The sequence below is a fragment of the Amblyomma maculatum genome, chromosome 8, assembly GCF_055883805.1.
Source record: "Amblyomma maculatum isolate TAMU_Amacu chromosome 8, ASM5588380v1, whole genome shotgun sequence".
NCBI classification, from domain to species: domain Eukaryota; kingdom Metazoa; phylum Arthropoda; class Arachnida; order Ixodida; family Ixodidae; genus Amblyomma; species Amblyomma maculatum.
The window spans coordinates 98,284,459-98,304,081 of NC_139351.1; the positions used below are offsets into that span (position 1 = coordinate 98,284,459).

The 19,623-nt window shown below is 43.6% G+C and overlaps 1 protein-coding gene and 1 long non-coding RNA gene across 4 annotated transcripts; one reads left to right on the forward strand and one right to left on the reverse strand.

Moving 5' to 3' along the window:
• The first annotated feature begins 1,918 nt into the window (after positions 1-1,918).
• LOC146181926 (uncharacterized) lies at positions 1,919-14,513 on the forward strand. Of its 3 annotated transcripts, none has more exons than XR_014700307.1 (4): positions 1,919-1,974; positions 12,392-12,439; positions 12,914-12,962; positions 14,332-14,513. XR_014700307.1 is itself a non-coding variant. In XM_084576929.1 (4 exons), the coding sequence occupies exons 1-4, from the start codon at positions 8,002-8,004 to the stop codon at positions 14,500-14,502; spliced, it is 321 nt and encodes a 106-aa protein (XP_084433055.1). In that variant the 5' UTR covers positions 7,938-8,001; the 3' UTR covers positions 14,503-14,513. The 3 variants fall into 3 exon arrangements, 2 of the variants coding, with proteins under 2 accessions (XP_084433055.1, XP_084433056.1); XM_084576929.1 differs by lacking the exon at positions 1,919-1,974 and adding an exon at positions 7,938-8,054; XM_084576930.1 differs by lacking the exon at positions 1,919-1,974 and adding an exon at positions 10,372-10,457.
• LOC146181927 (uncharacterized) lies at positions 6,834-14,814 on the reverse strand. Its single transcript, XR_014700308.1, has 3 exons — positions 14,538-14,814; positions 9,815-9,871; positions 6,834-7,460 (listed from the first exon to the last, which is right to left on the reverse strand). It is a non-coding gene; the product is annotated as an uncharacterized LOC146181927 (long non-coding RNA).
• Positions 14,815-19,623: the final 4,809 nt, after the last annotated feature.

Sequence of the window (19,623 nt, forward strand, 5' to 3'; positions counted from 1 at the left end):
AGCAGAAGTAGATGGGTTTCTGGAACTCTCTTGCTTTTTCCATGATCCAGCGAAGGTTGGCAATTTGGTCTCTAGTTCCTCTGCCCTTGCGAAACCCAGCTTGCACGTCTGGAAGCTCCCGATCCACATACTGCTGCAGCCTACCTTGGAGGATTTTCAACATCACCTTGCTAGCATGCGAAATAAGCGCTATCGTGCGGTAGTTGGAACAATCTTTGGCACTGCCTTTCTTTGGGATGGGGATGTAAACTGACCTCCTCCAATCATGTGGCCACTGCAGGGTTGTCCAAATCTTCTGACATAATGTATGCAGAATGTTAACAGCGTCGTGGTTGGGGTTTTGAAGCAACTCAGCTGGAATACCATCAATCCCGCTAGCTTTGTGCTTAGCAAAACTGGCTAAGGCCCATTCAACTTCACTCTTCAGGATGCCCGGCTCGAGATCAGTAATCACAACCGTCTTATGTTGGGTTTGCACATCCGGGTCCTTCTTGTACAGTTCTTCTGTGTATTCTTGCCACCTATTCTTTATCTCTAAGGCTTCAGTGAGGTCCTTACCTCGTTTGTCCGTTATCACGCCCAGCTTAGCACAGAAGCTTCGTTTGATATCTTTGATTGTTTTATACAGAGCTCTTGTGTTCCTTAATTGGCTGTTGTCCTCAATTGCTTGGCACTGTATGTTCAGGAAGGCGTTCTTATCTCTCCTTGCTATTTTCTGAAAATCCGCATTGAGAACCTTGTATCTTTCTCTTTCCCCCATAACTTTTGCCATCCTCCTTTCTTCAGCTATTTGCAAGGCCTCTTCAGATAACCAGTTTGCTTTCTTGCATTTCTTTTGCTTTGGACTGTTATCATATAGAGCTATAAACATTTTATGGCACCGACATAGCTTTCTAATGCATCAAGAAATGTCGCTTTCAATTTGTCCGGCGAACGCCATTGTAAAGCATCGGTATGCATTTGTGAAAATGATTTTCTGGCATTTATAGTGAAAATATAGTGAGATACTATTAGAAGCATGCTGACAAGAGTAAGGCAATGTTCTAATCCAGAACAAGTTCTTGTTTCTGAATTTTGTCTTATGCTTGTATGCAGCAGTTCACACTGTCATAAAGTCAGTTGGGATGCCGTGGTTACAATAATTAGCAATAACCTTTTAGCTCTCAGAGCGGTATTTTGTAGTATATTTACGGCTACGGTGTATCCTATAAGCTATGATATGAGCAAGCAAGCAAGCCTCGTTATTAAAATATTTCTCATTGCGAAATTGTGCGCCTAAAAGTTCGCGCCACGTACGTGAATCTCCAAGATTAGGATGCTGTATTCCGGTCTTGGCTGGTGATAAGGATATGCGGGAATATTGTGCATCCCTTCAAGCAGGGGGTTCTCGACAGGTGGTTCTCGGTAAAGCTGCTATTTTCCGGGAGCCAGGGTAAAGGGATATTCTTACCTTGATATAATGCAATATTTATTTTAAATGATAGCTTATACATCTCGTTCGGTCAAAATGCCGTCGGAGTCGTAGCAGTCGGCATCGCATGTCGGAAATAATCGGAGGCTGCATAAAAATTGTCTCATAATAAATCGTGGCAGAAGTGATTGGTGACTCACTCTGTGTGACAGAAAATATCGACTTAATGAAATTTTTGTAAATATGTCAGGAACTAAATATTTGCAAAAAAACCAATTTTAAAAAGGGGTTTCAAAGGTGGCAAAATTCTCAGAATTAAATGCGAATGCTTGATGATGTTAATTAGGAAAATTTGCTTTGTGTAATGAATGAAGGCAATAATTGAAGTTATTGAAAAAGATTAAAAACGCATTTAAATCGGTTATACTGCTGCAATTAAAAGCCAATGATTGCTGCTTAGTATTGATGTGAAAAAATAAGAATTTAAAGAAGTTAGAGAATATAATCCGTGTGTGTAAAGTGCTGTCGTGTCATATTCTTAAGAGCGGAGATTAAGAGTCCCCGTAATTTTTATTATTATCCTAATCATCATCATCACCACCACCACCATCATCATCATCATTATCATCTTCATCATCAGCAGCAGCATTGCAGGGCGAAGGCCCTTGCCATTTCTCCAATTATATGAGCAAACGGCAGCCTTTGCAGGGGCTGTCGCAGGAATGGACATGTACAAACTTCGTAGGTATCATAAATACTATAAAGAAACAGCAGGACTCAATTTATGTTCCAAAGTTGCAACCATACAAACAGCACATATTAGGTGCGTGGGAACAGTAAATGAAGAGATTATGAATTAGTTCTCGCATGTATAAATAAATATATTGTGAAAAAAAAACGCATTGGACCGGCCAGTGTATTACACTATTTAATGATACGCCGATAGAAACTGTATTTCAGCAAATTAGGGCGACCAGTGCAGGGTGAGAGATAAAGATCATCGTAACGTCTTGCTTGTGATGGTGTGGCACTCCAGAGGTGCTTGTCGTTTGAGAGTCGGTACAGCGAATGATCACCGCAGGGTAAAAAAAAAAAATAATGATTCCTGTTGGCAGCAGGCGGCTATGGAAATTCATTGTAATGATCAGATAGCACACGAAGGTTAAATTCAACGGCGAAATTGACTACATATAAATCCAATTGTTTTCATTTGGAGAGCTTCAATTTTTAAATATCCGTTAGTTTGTAAGGATTTCACACAAAGCAACCACAGAGAAGAATTGGACGGATAAGTGATTTATACATTTGTAACGTCGTTGGTTTTGTCTCCTTGGCTAAAAGGTCCTGGATTCGTCCGATATATCCTAATTGTTTGAGAGCTTTGTTACAAAAGAAATCGATATGTGTGTACGATAATGACTTTATAAAAATAATTCCTATATACTTCTTTTCATACATCATTTCAATGGTTTTTATGAGAAGAGTAGTCAAGGATCGAAAGGCAGGAAAATTACCGCAATGAGAACAGATTTGCGGCCATTATTGTTCACCTTCCTGATGTCACACCACTTGCCTAAGCTAGAAAATGTTTTGTTAATGCGAGAATCATCGTCTAAAGAGTGAATAATGTCTCTACTAAATGCAACCATCAACATACATTTGAATATCCAGAGTGATGTAATTAAAATAGAATATGAATAATAAAGGTCCTAAGACCGAGCTCTTCGCCTCACCAGATGCCACAGCGGCGTCAAAGATTGGACTTATAATTGTAGTTAACAAACTGTGAACGCTCAGAGAAAAAAATAGAGGTTCAAGTCGCAAAGGTCGAATTCTTCAAGAAATGATTTAATTTCAACATTACCATAGAATGAATTAGTGTCAAAAGCTTTTGAAAAACAAGTAAATGAAAAACGCACCAATTTCATAACGACCGTCCAGATTAAAAGCAATCTTATGCACATATTTCAATAATTGGGTACTTGTGCTAATGCCGTTTCTGAAACCATGCTGAACATTAGATAGAAGTTTATTTGAAATTAAGAAATTGTAAAATGTGCGTTGGTATGCTCCAGCATTTTAAATGATGGTGATGTAAGCGAGATTGGCCTGTAGTTGTCAAGCTGCTGCTTATTGCCCGGCTAGAGTAACGGAAGAACGTTTGAAAATTTTCAAGGCTTAGGTACAATACCAGAAGTGAGAAATTTATTAAATATAAATCCGTAGTGTCCGCAGCGAATATTTAACAACGAATTCATTTGAGTTTCATCTAGCTAATACGTTTTCTTAGGATATAAATTCAGTACCATATCGGAACATTTACACTCTCAATGGAAAAATCAGAATAACGCATACTCATTGAGTGACAAAATTATGGCGCTGTAATACAGGCTGAAAGAAATAGTATAAAACATCTCAAATACCCTTGGAGTGCGGAACTGGTTGGTTAATAACAATAAATAAATTGGCTGGAGTATTATTTCGAATGATCGTGGACTACACTTTTGGGGATAGCTGTGTAGTAGCATTTACCGTTAAATATGGAGATAAAAATTATTCGCAGAAGTTGTAAAAACACGGAGCTCTTTTTTAGTTTTGTTAAAACGGGCAACGCTTTCAGGATTAGAACATGATCTCGATGATCGTAACGTTTCATCCATCGTGAGAGATGTAAAATACCACGGCTGATCGAGGGAAGGCTATTGTTTTTTTTTCTTACACATGCAGCACAAAGTGGGATATGAAATAGGTGCCCCGGTGGGTTCTATAGGAGCAATGCGATCAGCCTCGGTAGGGTGAATGCGGGTGCTGCGACGGGGGTCGGCGGGAGCCTCACGTAGGCTACCGACTAACTCCCCGATCATTCCCTCTTAAGAGCGATGCGGACAACCCTTGTTGGGCGGCCCATGTTTCGCCAACTTCCCTCGGTGTTCCCACTTTGAACAGATTTGGGCAGCCGCTCTCGATGAAGGTTTACTTATGATTTCGGTCAGCCCCTCCAATAAAGGAATGGGATCAATGTAGGTTCTGCAGGAGTAAGCCTAATTTGAGCTTGCACATATTTTTACATCGGAAACGGATCCAACGCGAATACATAATTACATTTGACTAATGTATTCGCACAGTCTTCCTATTCCACAGGCAGTTAAGTTGTATGTTCTGACATTAGAGCGCATTTTAGATGAGCATGAGAACAAATGTCATGCAATTTTAATAACTGATTAAAAAGGCTTATAACAGTTATAAAATCGTCTATAATAGTAATTTAGGATAGCTACAAAAAATGATGGAAAGAATGCGTACACAGCAGTACAGAGGCCCTCCGGTGTGCTCAGACCCGCTACGGCCAATGTAGGACGGGCAGCGGCAATGAATCGGCAGGCCGATTTGGGTCAGCGAGGCTTGTTAGCACAAATAGACCTCTTTAGCTCGCGTCAGCCTTCTTACGTAACAATTTGAACGCATGCGGTTATCATGAGGGGACTCTCTAGTGTCCATCACCTCCAAGACGATATGAGACCTTTAGCAAATTTGCGCGGGCTGTCCCTATTGGTGTGAGTGCTATTTTTCTCGCCTAAGGCCCACCTTGTTGTCGCACATGCATTAAAATTTTCTACAAGGGACCGATTTGGGTAGCATGTAGGCAAGCCCGTTTTCCAGCCCGTCAAGGCCGATATGAAAGCCCAAGTGGTTTAATGTAGGTTGACTCATTTGGACTTCACGAAGGCTTGCTCGCTTTCAGCTGTCATTTATATTCCGCCATGCCCTCAAGTAACCTTTAAGGGACCGCATGTGGAAGAATGAGGGAAAGCTCGCTTTTGGCCCCTCTGCGCCCACCTCAGGCCCCGTGGTGATTTAATGCAGGCAGTCCCATTTCGCCTCAACGAAGGCTTTTTCACAGAGCCCGCGTTAGGTTTGACCTGCCCTCAAATATCCCACAAGGGGCCCTTGTGGTCTCGGTGCAAGAATGCGGTCTGCATTAGCCCAAGTGAGGCCGATACGGCCCTCCTGAAGCTTTAGCGGGGGTAAGCCGAAATGGGGCTTTCCTTCGTGTGCCCCCATCATGGTCCGCTGTTATAATGATTGCCCACACCGACTTGCCTATATGGGACCTACGTGGGCCCCACATGTACTAGCTGTGTAGTTTTCACAGGGACTAAACGGTTAATGCAGGTTTTAAGCGTTCTAAAAAAAAAAAACGCAACTGTCATATTAACGTGACTTGTTTTACTAGGCACTGGAAATTCATCGAAACGATCATCAAGACAGCGATAAAGACATATTCGGCACTGTTGAAATCCGAAAAAGATGTGAAGGCATACGGCTAGGAGAAGTGGGCGAAACTGGGACAGCTTTATGATCAAGATACCTCCTAATGTTTTGGGTTTGAGGCCTTTCGCAGCTAGATTAAAACTGCGAGCTGAGCTAGAATGGACTGAACATTTTATTCACTACGCTTTGTGAATGAACATTAAAGAGGGTCAGAGTTTCAGCGGAATAACAAGCGACTCATTCAAAAGGACTGGTGGGAGGAATGACTTCGATGAAGTAGACAGACCGGCTGTTGGCTAAAAGGACGGATGCACATTTTGCACACCAGGTTTATCTGAAGAACAACAGGGCCGACCAAGGAATTTGAAACGTCACCCCCAACGTACGGAACGCTATCAGAAATGTTATGGTCAAATCGCAGCCGTAAACGAGAGTTGTTGCTACGAAAGGAAGCCGAGGCGCACCCCATAACTTTTGTCGAAAACAGCTAACAGTAGTTAAACCGACCTCCGTGGTGTAAAATTTAGACCCTTTCTGTTTTGAGAAACTTGTACGTAATTTACAGACTCGCAGCGAAGCACTAAAAATGACAAGCGTGGCAGGCTTCTCGAACCGAACAGCCCGTGCCGTGCGTGCGCGCCGAGCACGCGCTGTTATTTTCTTCCTTCATCGGCAGAGAACGCTGACCTTAGCGCCCCCGCCTTAATGCGTGACTATGCTCTACAAACTGTTCATTACTTTGACTTTTGCGCAAAAATAAAGAAGTTTCAGAGGAAACGAATGACCTCGACCGCTGCTATTTCGCCTATCTGTGACTACGTTCAATTTGAGGTCATTCAATACTCAGTTTATCCGTGAGTATCTCAGAAACATTGGAAAGCAGATTGTCATTGGTTTCCTCTTGTGTCTCAGTCTGGCCGTGCGGTATAAGTTTATTACGTCGTCAAAGGGTTTCAACCTCATTTATTTTTATTAATTACGTTTGTTATTGTACTCTTTTTTTAGAGAAAATTCAGACCGCGGCTTTTCATGACTGTTAGCGCAAAATGACTTTATAGTGCAGACGTGCGTTATTCGAAAGCTTTCAAACCTTCCAAAAACTATCCTTTGACTTGAAAGCGTCAAGCAGAATTTTCATTTGATTGTCAAGCCGTTGCGAAAGCATACAAGAAACAGGTATTTTTTGCAGCATCAACTCCAAAAGCACCTAGGGAGTCATTTGTGTGAGTTACAGTGCCAGCTGTTCTTCATACCTGAGTCTGGTAGCGTATGATTTCTTTACACTAGGAGGGCCATTCTAAATGAATTGAAAAGAAGAACGCTTGGCAGAACTACTCGTCTGCGTCCTGCCAGCATTGAGAACGAATGCAAAGCAACAGAGCTGGCGGCTCTTTTAACTTCCTTCTTCACCTTGTCCCTTTGGCGCCGTGTTCCATATCAAATATGGTCATGGGCCAGCTAGCGCAACCAAAGTAATTACACAGTGTGTTTAAAGCCTCAGAAGCGCCTTCATTAGCATTTGCAGCTCTTAAATGTATTTGAAAAAGCATCCAAGGCCGAAAGAAGTACAAAAGAGTGGTACAAAACTGAACGGCATCCATACAAGTCGGTTATCCAACGTTTCGGCAAGTGAAGTTGTCTTCGCCTGGGCAGCGCCGAATTCACGGCGGCGGTTTATGCTTATGCATTGTGGCAAACTTTTCAAATAAAAAAAAAAATGCAAGACTCTTGCGTTGAATATGGCTTTGCTTGAACTGGAGACCTATGATCCACTGACCTGAAAAAGACAATACAAAAGCTGCAGCAGCATTATAAAACATTGCCAGGTACCGGATGGACTGTTATAAGAAGGAGGTTCCACGTTAGCACGTGTTTTAGGAGGCGATTCAGCCACTCGAAACAGATCATGTCTTATCGCTTCAACTTTGCACGTAAGATATGGACGGAGTGCCTTCTACTGCATCATTTTGTGATGTTTTTGAAAGATATCATGCTATAGGTACACAAAAATGTGAAAGAAGCTAAACTGTACAGGAAAAGAAAGTGCCAACAGATCAAAGTATGACTCTGAAATATTTGCGCGTTAATAAGTAAGGTCCTTTAAGAATAAGGTTCCCTGCTTTCTTTCACAATGTTCTGATGGAAATATTTGCGCTACCAATAAATATTTCATGACGGAGAAAAAAAAAAGTCTTGACGTGTGACTGGGTTTCAGTAAATATTCATTTATTTTGTATAAATGCTGAAGCGTTAATCGCCGCCAGAAAACGTTCTGAGAAACATTCTATTTGATGACGGACGGATAGGGAGCTGGACAGATGAAGTTCACATGCCTATTATTCTGTTTCCTTGCGGCATTGGTTATATCAGTGTAAGCATGGGCTTTTTCATTCAGTTATAGTGCATCTTGTATTTAAGTGAGCGATGAGAATAAAGGAAAAGAGTTTACTCGTAAAGTAGGAATAGCTGAAATTTGTTTTTCTTTATGCGGCCCTGTGCACGGATTCCTGATACGTGGCACCTCTGCATGAAAACACTTCCAAAACAGGACGTAATATTATTGATGCCCCCATTCTATTAACTATACACCTGGAGAATCTTAGACCCCAGAGTCTTGTTTTTTTTTTTCTCTCTTTATGATGCACTTAGGTTTTTGTGCGAGAACTGCATGATCAGGCTATTATTGGTACAAGACGCTCTGGACCATGATGACACGCTAGTTAAGTTATCTCAACCCCATGAGCCTTTCTTGATTTAGACTTTCATCAAGCTTATTTAGTGCAGGATATGCGTCCACTAATTAAGGGCTTAAAATCCGCGCTGTGTGAAAGCCCTTAGTGGTTGCTTTTCCCTTTGTGCATCAGCTATAACTCTTGGAGTCTTCAACCGCAGTTGCCAGTAGTGATAAAATAGCTTCGTTTGAACTGTGTCCCAGTAAAAAAAAAAATAGATTCAGACTGTATAGTTAAGCAAGGAATATTCACCAGTGTCATCATCGCTGGTCTGCTTTGACCTTATCGTGCAATCCGCGCACTAGCATTGTCGCTGTCGTCTTGACCGCTCTCTTTATCGCCGTTTATTACGGCGATGCTCTGTTACAAATAAACCGAACGATCTTATGCTAACCTCCACGACAAGCCTCCCTGCAGGTTCTTATATGCGGGCGCATCGTATTATTTTGTTGGTTTCTGTTCCAAGTGCAACATTGCCCCTCTTCACGCGCTACCTGGGGTCCAGGTGTCGTAATACAGCAGCAGAATCACGATGAAAAAAAAGAGTCAAGACGTACACTTAAGTTTTCTTATGTGGGTGAATGCGAAATCATTGGAAGTTCTGTCGCGCCACCTGGTGTATTCGCCCGGTGCTACGATCACGGTCCTCTGCCGCATTCATAAGGGACATATGGGCTTATATACTAGGTTAAATGAAGGAGCGGCGTATATGGAACTTCAAGACGACGGTGTTCAGTGTTCAGCGCAATTGTGCGTTGCAGTTTTAAATGAGGCGAGATCGGTGACGGCGAGTGTAATCCTTTCGTGCACGAGTCAGAGAAGCTGATCTGTTCGTTCTGGCGCGGTTTCGATACCCAGACGCGGCAGTGTTTTTTTCTTAAGTGCCAGTTTGTGCCAACACGCTCTGCAGACACTCATTGCCAGTATTCTTCCCGACACGCTCTAACCATATCTCCATAATTACTGTAAACGGCATTTATGAGACCAGGGATGCTTTCGCATTAGTGTCACTCATTCCGGTCCCCAGTGAAACTACCTGAGGGGACGCAGATAAGGGCATCAGAAGCGCAGCGAGAAAGACTGGCAGTTTAGACAACGAAGACGAAATTAGTTGTTTAGATGGATATGACCGGCAAGACTGATCTTTTTGTCTTGTCGCTATTTCGAGGCTTACTGGAAGCAATTTTTTTATGCGCAATATTTACTACCCATCTCGTAGGATTTCGTCGAGGTGACTGTCAAGCTTCCTTGCTGCAACGCGCGATAAAAAAGAAACCCTAGGTCATTGGATTTTGAACAATGGCTGAGATATTGAGATGAGATAGTGTGGTCTCTGCGTTAAAACAGTTCTCGCTCTCTGTAGCGGTTTTGAGCATGTGCTAAGCAGCCTGTGTGTTACCTATGCTTCAAATGGCGCCGTCCTCACGTCTTCTGCCAAAGTTGTCTTAAAGGGGACCTGAAACATAAATTGAATACATTGTTTTGCTTTTTTTTTTTTGCAGCTGTTGAGTTATGGCGGTATTATTACCGCCTGTTGTAAAGCAAATATTTCGGTATCTAATATTTTCATTTAATCTAGAAGTCGTGTCGCCACAGTGAGTGCAATTTGCGGCGAATATGACGTGAACAGGCACGCGTTTGACGATTGAATAAATAGCAAATGCACTGCAAATTGTGTCCATTAGAAAAAAATTGTTGTGTAGCATTGTTGTATTGCATATTACGTCCATTAATTCAACATGTCTGCTTTGCGCAAGGGCTCGGCAAAGCAAGTGACTCAAAACCACCAACAGAGGCGCTGGTTACTACTTTGTATCAAAGGCTTGCACTGCTTTCACGCCCCTATACACGTGGACAGCCACCTGTGGCTATGCAGACAAATTATGCATGGAAGAATTCAACTGCCTCTCCACTTGCTCCTCATTATTGTAGGATGTTTGCAGATAGAGAAAGAGACGGAAAAGGAGCGGGCTCACGAGAAATGCACAACAGTTGAGGGTCCATGGTGGCAAAGGAATGTCTTCATCCCCTGCCTGCTCCCGGTATCTTTGTTCCGCATTCTATTTTTGCAAGGTGCCGGAGAGATCTCGTCAACTGTAGCAAAAACGTGGTATAGCAACCAGGAATTTATGAGAAGAGATCTTCCGGGACGTTGTATTGACATGCTCATGCAGGATGTTTCGATTGGTCCCACACGTGTCGTCACTGGAGAGGTGAAATGGGAAAGCGAAAGACCGGGAGTATTGAATTGACGAAAATGTTTCGTTTGCTTCCATTCTGAATATTGATTCCTTAATAACTCCTGTCCTAGTGCACTGACTCCTGTAATTTGTATTTGGTATCTGCGTGACATAAATAATTCATCGAATGAATAGCGGACCAGTGTTGCTGTCTCCTTTATGTACCTTACTGCGCCTGCAGTGAAGTAGAAATGTCTTGTAGTGGTGCGAAAGGGAGACTGGAGCCAGGTCGGCTCACATAGGCTACACAAGACGGCTGCACCGAAAATGTTCTGACGGTTCAGTGCAGCTTATGTTTCCTATATGTGGTTTTGGGTGCAGCAGATGTCAAAATGGGGTAACTTTGTGATCTGTAATATTTATAATATAGCTTTACGCATCGCGTCATTAGAAAAACATTTCTGTGTATGCTTCCATGCAGGCCGTACGCTGTGCGCGCTGTTGACTTGTCTTTTGCGCTTTGAGCGTATTGTTCACTCCATTTAAATACGGACGTTTTCTACATAAGTAGGACAGGTTTGTGCATAGTTTAGACGCAAAAAGAAGTGGCGCGAATCAAACAAAAACATGCACGAGTGTCGTCACTGTCTTGGTTTTAAAGTACACCACCAAAGTTTTGTCTTGATATTTGGCTGAAGGATATTATTCAGTTTCCTATCATTCATTTTTTCCTCATTTCAGAAGACTGGGACATACATTACGTAATACAGGCTACTGCTAACTATACAGAAAACATTGCTAGCCCATTCTCCCTGTCAGCAAGCTGTGGATGAACACGTATCTTATATCATGCACGTACTGCAGAGATGTGGCAGATTATCTACCGAGTGCCACCTTCCGAGCAGCCTTACATTAGGCACTACCAGGCTCCTGCAATTATCAACCTGGCCCTACGGGGCTGGGACTGGTAATCCCCTGATGGGGCTGGGACAGGTGGGTCGCCACCGTTTGCAGCGGGGGCTAGCCTGGCACAGAATTTTTATCTGTTGCAGGCCGTCATTGCACCCGCCACCATTTCGGTGGTGGACGACGGCTGTTGTTGCGGCGCGCGTCTTTCTCTCCCTAATCCTTTTATTTCTTCTCTATTTTCTCTTCTGTCTGCACGAGGCAGCGGAGGGGGCTCAGCTACAGAGCCACTAGCAGGCCCGTGCATTTTCTTTTCATACTTCCTAAAGCAACAACAACAACAACAACAACAACAACAACAACAACAACAACAACAACAACAACAACAACAACAACAACAACAACAACAACAACAACAACAACAACAACAACAACAACAACAACAACAACAACAACAACAATTTAGGAAATAGCGTGGTTACACAACGTACAATTTACATAGGCAAAACATACCATTTGACTCTGGATTTCAAAGACATGGGATCAAATGCTGGCGGCGGCGGCCGTTTTTTGGGCGAAGGGCAAAACGAGGAGCTTATGTACTGTGCAATTTAAAGGCACGTTAAATAACCCCAGGTGTTCGAAATTTCCAGACTCCTCCCTCCTCCTGCAGTGTTCCTAATAGTCTGAGCCGCTTTGAAATATTAAACACTATACACCAATTCAAATAAAACACCAGTGTAATATCTACTTCTTAGAGGAATACATATATATAGGGTAACCTATTTCGATACAAACCTCAGCGTGGGCGGCGATTAAGAGTGATATGCATGTCTTCTGGTCTAGACACTATTTTCTTTCTCAATCTGAGTGTCCTGTTTCTTTTATAGAGCCCAACCACCACATGTACTCCAAGACCGATCGAAGCTATCCAGATGGTAATCACTTATTTGTATGTCATTTGCTCAATCCAGTTATACTCGTGCACGAATGGCAGAAATATAATCTTATAATTAAGTTGTGCCGGTACCAAGCTGGAATGCCACTTTTCTGATTTTATATCAGTGACTGTGAAGAGGAAGTACTATGTGTACCAGAGTACCATGTGGTGTCCAGTCGTTCTAAATGTGTGATTTATATTAGGTTACTAAGCACATATCTTAGGCAGTGAAGAAATTTTATACTTGTAAACGTGTGGCACACAGAATCATAGGGAAGCGCAAAACTATTTTTTTCTTAACTCAAAAGTGCTCTTATTGACTAAAAGTTCACCTATAGTGAATAGCGTAGACGCGGTTTTGGTTTATCAGGAAGCGTTCTGAAGAGCGACAGTTTGTTGCGAGTTTAATATCTTATCTCATTCGTTTGGATGTGCGATAACAGTTATTGAAGCAATTCTCTTTTATGCCCAGGGTCACGTACACAAATAGACGCAACAAGAATCTTCGTTGCAGGCCTTGGGTAAGGGACATTTGATACTTTCTGAACTGCAAACTGACATAACCATAGCGTTGAAACTTCATACCCACCTTGCCCCTAGGAAAAGCGGCAGTTTACGAAGGTGTAGAGATGGCTAATCCGGCACTGCAATTCAAGCGCGAATATTGAAGACGGAGGAATCGTTAATTTTATGTTTTGCTGCGGGGCATGTCACCACTATGTATTAAGAATCCGCCACCGCTGAGGTAAATACTTCATGGCAGTCAGCATAGGATTATTTTGCGAAACACCATCATCATCAGCCTAACTATATCTACTGCGGGGCGAAGGCGCTTCCCATATTCCTCCAATTTACTCGATCCTGGGCTAGCTGTGTCCACTTTACTCGTGCGAATTAACTTCTTAACCTCCCAATTTCACCTGACTTCCCGCCGCCCCTGCTACGCTTTCATTCCATTGATATCTAATTTTTCTGCCCTTTTTGATCACTGGTTATTCTCTCTTCGCATTACATGCCCTGATCATCCAGTCGAAAAAAACTACAGAACCGTGTCAAAAATACGACGAAATATTCTGTAGTTCTGTCGTGAACGTCAGACTTTCCTGTAGTTCTGTGGTACTTTCCTGTAGTTCTGTAGTTTTCCTGTAGTATATTTCTGTTGTCTGTAGTTCTGTAGTACTTTTCTGTCGTAACGACAGAAAGGTCTGATGTTACTACAGAATATTCTGTTGTCATAACCGGTTTCCCGTCAAAAACCGCACAGAAAGTGTGTCGTAACAACAGAAAATTTTCTGTAGTTATTTTCGACTGGGATATGTGTTCTTCTGGATGTCCACTAAGCTGTCATTAACTTAATTTATTTCTCTCACCCAATCTGCACGCTTCCAATTTCTTAATGTTACATTTACCATGCGGAATGAAGAGCACTGAATACGGCTTGAGGGGGCGCTTCAGTCGTAAGCAGAGCCACACATTTCGATAAGGGGACATGTCTTCGTCAGTGCTTAGGCGAAGACAATTCTCTTTGTCTTCGCCTGACTAAAACTATTGAAGTATGTCCTTGGTGCCCCTACACAGAGATGACAAGAAACGTATGGGTAAACTAGATCCATAAATGTAGTTTTGTTAGGATTATGAGACGCAAGAGCTGTGTCGACAGCGTACTCAGCTCGGGAAGATGCAGTATGGTGTATTTTGTTCGATCATTACATAGAAACACCCCTTACGTAAAAATAAACTGGCGTGAAGTTATTTTAGTGGACTACAAACGTGTTTCAGACCCTCTTCGTTTTCCGCTCTTGCCTAGGAATGTGATGTGATTAGAACTCCTGAGTTTTATATTATTTATTGCTCTCATGCTAAAAATTATGTTTTCCTCTTTTCGTACAGTGTGGCCTTTCAGAGAGGCTAGGAGATACGTGTGGTACCAAAGATTGCGTGTGCGTGGCAAACGCTAAAGGAAAAGGTGTGCTGCCACTTTCTTGCATATGGTCGCCAGCCAGGGGCATACTTCACGACCAAATCTCTCGGGAAATTCGTAAAAAATATGCAACTCAATAAAGAGGGTTAAGAGCAAAGATGGTTTTTCTACTTACTTTCACTCGGCCATGAATAGACGGACCATGTCCCCGGATATACTATGTTGGAGACGCTAAAAGTGCATTATTGGAACAGTACCCAAACAGTAGTGCGGGAGGTATCACTCGCAATAAATTCCCATAAATATTTAGTAACTAGAGCAGTTCACGGAATCTCCAGAGTCGGAATATTATAATGGGCTTTGCTTCCGCTAGCTTCTCAGAATGTTAATCAGAAAGGTCATAACGATTCGCGTGAAAAATACCCGTGGAATAATTCTTATCCAGGATGGTGCACTTCTCATCCAAAAGAAACATGTTGCCGGGAGCGAATATATTCTTTGAACTGAAGGCATAGCCCAGTTTTAAAGCTGAACGCAGCGTAGCAGAGATAAGGTGATCATTTATACATAGCTTAAAAAAAGCAGCTCACTTCGTGCACTGCAGATGGCGCCACTCATCCAACCGCCATTTCAGGCCTCTCAATGCCGAGCCACTGGTCCGTTTCCACGTCGAATGTGCACCGCATTTAAACTATTATGTGAATTCGGCAATTTCGGCATGCTTAGTGTTCTCTGGGCGCGGCGATTCGGCATTGCAAAGGATGATTGTCTCTGCACATAGCAGCGGGACTAGTATAATAGTGTCTCGACCTGTGACCACGAGCCGGCAGTTGCTAGGAGCGAATCGGTCCCTGGTTTGAAAAGAGAAGACAAGATAAAAATTACATCTTCCTTGGATGCATGTATGGATGGGGCTCTTACCTTGCCCTATAATATGTCTGAAATTACAGCGTCTTTGGCCGACGGCTAAAAACGCCATCACAATTGTGACAGAAAAAGCGCCCGACACATTAGCTGTCCTCAAGACCGCATTGGCAAAGCTGAATGAAATAAAGATAAGAGTATATTCTCCCCAAAAAAGCTGAGTCAGAAAATGTTACTCACATCACCCGGAGGTTTCTGTTGCAAAGAGTTGGTGGACGCCACGTTTGCGTGGCTTTACGCATTCAACAACAAGCTGTCTATCTTGAATATACTTGTTTATGATTGAGAATTATGACTTGGGCATAAACGTTATGCGGGACACTTAAATGGCTCCTCAAATGCTACTTCCAATAAATTTACACAATAAATGAGATATTGAGCCAAATTTGAAAGCTTTGAGTGTAGTTGACAATATTAAAAATTAAAGGGATCGTGGCTACCGCTCGCAACTGGCGGTGCTCCAGGCCTGGCGGATTAGGCTCATAAAATACAATGCTATTTAAAAAAGCTATTTTGGTTTGTATTCTTAACAGGGCAAACGGTAAACGAAAACTGAAAAATCCCTAATGCGATTTAAATTTTTGTTAGTGCTTACTTTTAGTTTAGGTCTTGCTTTGAAGTCCACTACAACGTGCCTTGGTGCAATATTACAGAGAAATGGCAATGCTTGTTTTATGTTTTTGTCCGGTATAACAAATCAGGCTGTAAGGACTTTGTAGTGGTGGGGTTCGAATATTTTCAATTGCATGGGATTCATCAGAGTGCACTAATATTCAACAGAAAGAAGAACCGAGGGGGCATGGCATGTCGGAACCTGAGAAATGTCATGGGGCGCAGAGTTGCTATCCATGTTCCTAATCACCACTTTTTAAGAGGTTGCCTCCAAATTAGTCACAGGCGAACATACTTAATGCAGCCGCTGCGCGGTTTTCCTTCATGTTTTCACCTACCTGCGCCCGACGTTAACGCGCCACAACACGGGAGACCAGCACGAATGGTCGAGACGTACGACGCTTCTGATGGCCAAGATAAAGTTCGCCCACGGATTTGTCACTAAAAGAACAATACAGAAGCCCATGGCTTTGGAACATGTGATAATTCGCGGTTGGCGGGTGGTATAAAGCTTTTACTCTCTCCATAGTCTCTCTTAGTCAAAGAGCGAGAGAACCGCTACTTGTGCTGTGGTGTGAGCACGCGCTCTTGCATGTTAGCTACCATGGTCTAGTGCTTTGCCAAGATTAAAAGCCCTTAACTCTCTACAGCTCTAATCCTCAGTCTTTGGGCGGCTACTCGGTGCCAGTATTCCACACAGTGGTGCCACTTGCGCGGGTCTAGCCGAGGTTCCCGAGATGCATCATGTAATATCCACGAACTTATTATCCTTTCCCCCGCCGGGGTGGTGCAGTGGTAAGACGCCTGACTACTGTGCCGGAGTACCCGTGTTCGAACCCGACCTCGGCGGCTGCGTTTCGATGGAGGCGAAACGGAGTGGCGTTCGTGTGCTGTGCGATGTCAGTGCACGTTAAAGAACCCCAGGTGGTCGAAATTTCCGGACACCTCCACTACGGCGTCTCTCATAGCCTAGGTCGCTTTGGGACGTTGCACTACACAAACCAAACCATTATTCTTTAGAATTGGCGCGGCAAAAAACCAACTCAGTGGCAAGATGGGCCGGTCCTGCGCACCTCTTCTTCTTATTCTTCTTATTGGTTCACAGGAAGGGAAAGGCGCAGTATCTGTCACACTTGTTTCTGTGGACACCTGGACCGCGCCGTTTGGGAAGGTAGGAAGGTGGGAGTTAAAGTGGATAGAGAGAAAGGGATGCCGTAGTGGAGGGCTCCGGAGTAATTTCGACCACCTGGGATCTTTCACGTGCACTGACATCGCACAGCACACGGACGCCTCTTCGTTTCGTCCTGCACACCTCCGAAGACAGAAATCATCGGATCTACTATTTAAGTCATCATCCAGAGTTACAACATCATTAACAATGTCGTAAATTTATCAACTGTATCTCTCACTTATCAAGCATCAAAAGATCTACTGTTGTTGTTGTTGTGGCTGTAGGAAAAAGGAAAAGAAAATGCACGGGCCTGCTACTGGCTCTGTAGCTGAGCCACCTCCGCTACCTGATTTACTGATTTATTTATAGGAAGGGAATGGCGCGGTAACTGTCTCACTTGTTTTTTTGTGGACACCGCAACCGCGCCGTAAGGGAAGGGAGGAAGATAGGAGTGAAAGTGGAAAGAGAGAAAGAGGAGCCGTAGTGGAGGGCTACGGGAGTAATTTCGACCACCTGGGGATCTTTAACGAGCGCTGACATCGCACAGCACACGGACGCCTCTTCGTTTCACCTCCATCGAAACGCAGCCGCCGAGGTCGGGTTCGAACCCGGGTACTCCGGCACAGTAGTCGGGCGTCTTACCACTGCACCACCCCGGCGGGGCCCTCCGCTGCCTCATGCGGACAGAAGAGAAAATAGAGGAGAAAATGAAGAGGGAGAGAAAGACGCGCGTCGCAACAACGATTGTCGTCCACCACCACCGAAGCGGTGGCGGGTGCAATGGAGGCCTACAACAGATAAAAATTGGCTAGCCCCCGCCGCGAGCGTCGTTGGCCCACCGTCCCAAACCCGTAGGGCCAGGAACTGCCACCAGGACCTGCTCAAAAGACCTACTGTACTGTACGGCACTTGCTCCTCCTTCCAATTGTATGCTCTGATTATGGCTAACAAACTCTAGAAATTAGAGCAACGAACCAAAGGAATAGTGTTGATTATAATTTTTAATTTTTACCTAAGCTTCGCACCTTTCAGAAACAACCAAACTCTTATCTTACATAACTCGTCTTAGTTTGTATTTTGTTGTGCTCGCGAATGTTGATAGAGTGTTTATTTGATGTCGCCCTGTCATTAGGTCTTTGCTCTTATGTTATTTGCTAAATAGTTATGTCACGTTGTCGAAAAAAATGTTTCGTCTCGTGTTCGTTGGAATCCTTAAATGAAATTCTCTTGGGCTCTAACAGTTTTACCTTTGTACACTCGTTCCTTTGTAAAATAAACGGAATTTTCGAACGGCCAGTCACATCACATTCAAAAACACGCGGCGGGTAGATATAAAATACATGTTCATACATTCTTGACAAATGGTACGGCCACCATAAGCCTGGGAAACCTCAAGACGGACAAATTCCTGGTAGCGGACAAAGGCACCCCGTAAGGCTCTGTTATATCGCCCCTCTTATTTAATATCTCTATGATGAAACTCCCGAGGGATCTAGATAAAATCAACGGCATACGACATGCTCTATATGCCGATGATATAACAATATGAATTCGAGGTGGCTGCTCAGGCTAGCAGCAAGACACCCTTCGGGAAGATGTCGACTGCACGAATAATTACCTAAGAAATTGCGGACTCATCTGCGTACCAGAGAAGTTTGCACTCCTGGTTCTTAAAGCCAGAACTCGAAGAAGACCACCAAAATATGACATTCCTGATCCGGAAATCTTTCTTGAGGGAGCCCTTATCCCTCAAGCCGACTCTCTTCGCATTCTTGGCCTAAACATCTCGAAAGATGGATCAGGGTCTGCAACACCCCCGAGACTTCAGGCTACTGTTACTCAAGTGGCGCACCTGGTCCGCCGCGAGGCCAGCAGAAGACACGGTATGAAAGAACAAGATACTGTGCGCATTATCCAGGCTCTCATCATAAGCAGCGTAACATACGGAACACCATATTTAGATCTAAAGAAAGCAGAAATGGAAAAACTAAACACTCTCATCCATAAAGCCATCAAAATCGCCATCGGTACATCCGAACGTGCATCTAACGCCTCGTCCACCTCGCCCTTCATAAAGCCGCGTTCAGACTACTTGTGCAACGCACGTATCGTTCGTAAGGATCGTAAGCGTAAGCGCAAAAAACGTAACGTGTCTGTTCAGACTGCTGTCGTATTGAGCGTAAAATGCGCTACGTACGCAGCCAGCATGGGCGTAAATGTCGGAGGACCCGCGACTTTTACGACTAGCACAGATACGTCTGTCACGCGCGACCAATGCGCACAGCCATTTCGGTTTTCCTTTTCCGGTCACGGGGCTTCCGGTCCTCCCTGATTTCGTGCGCAAACCCTTGTAGGCGACATCATCCAACGCTCCTACTCTGCTGAAGTGTCTGGACGGTGTTATGTGTTGTGTCTGTGTCTGTGTCGGTGATTGTGTCTGTCCGCAGCTTGATCATGTGCAGTGCGGAATCTTCGCTGTGGAATTATCCGCCTCTCATAAAAAAAAGTTCGGCAGAGGCCGGCTCTCTACTAAAAGTAGCTGAAATCGTACAGA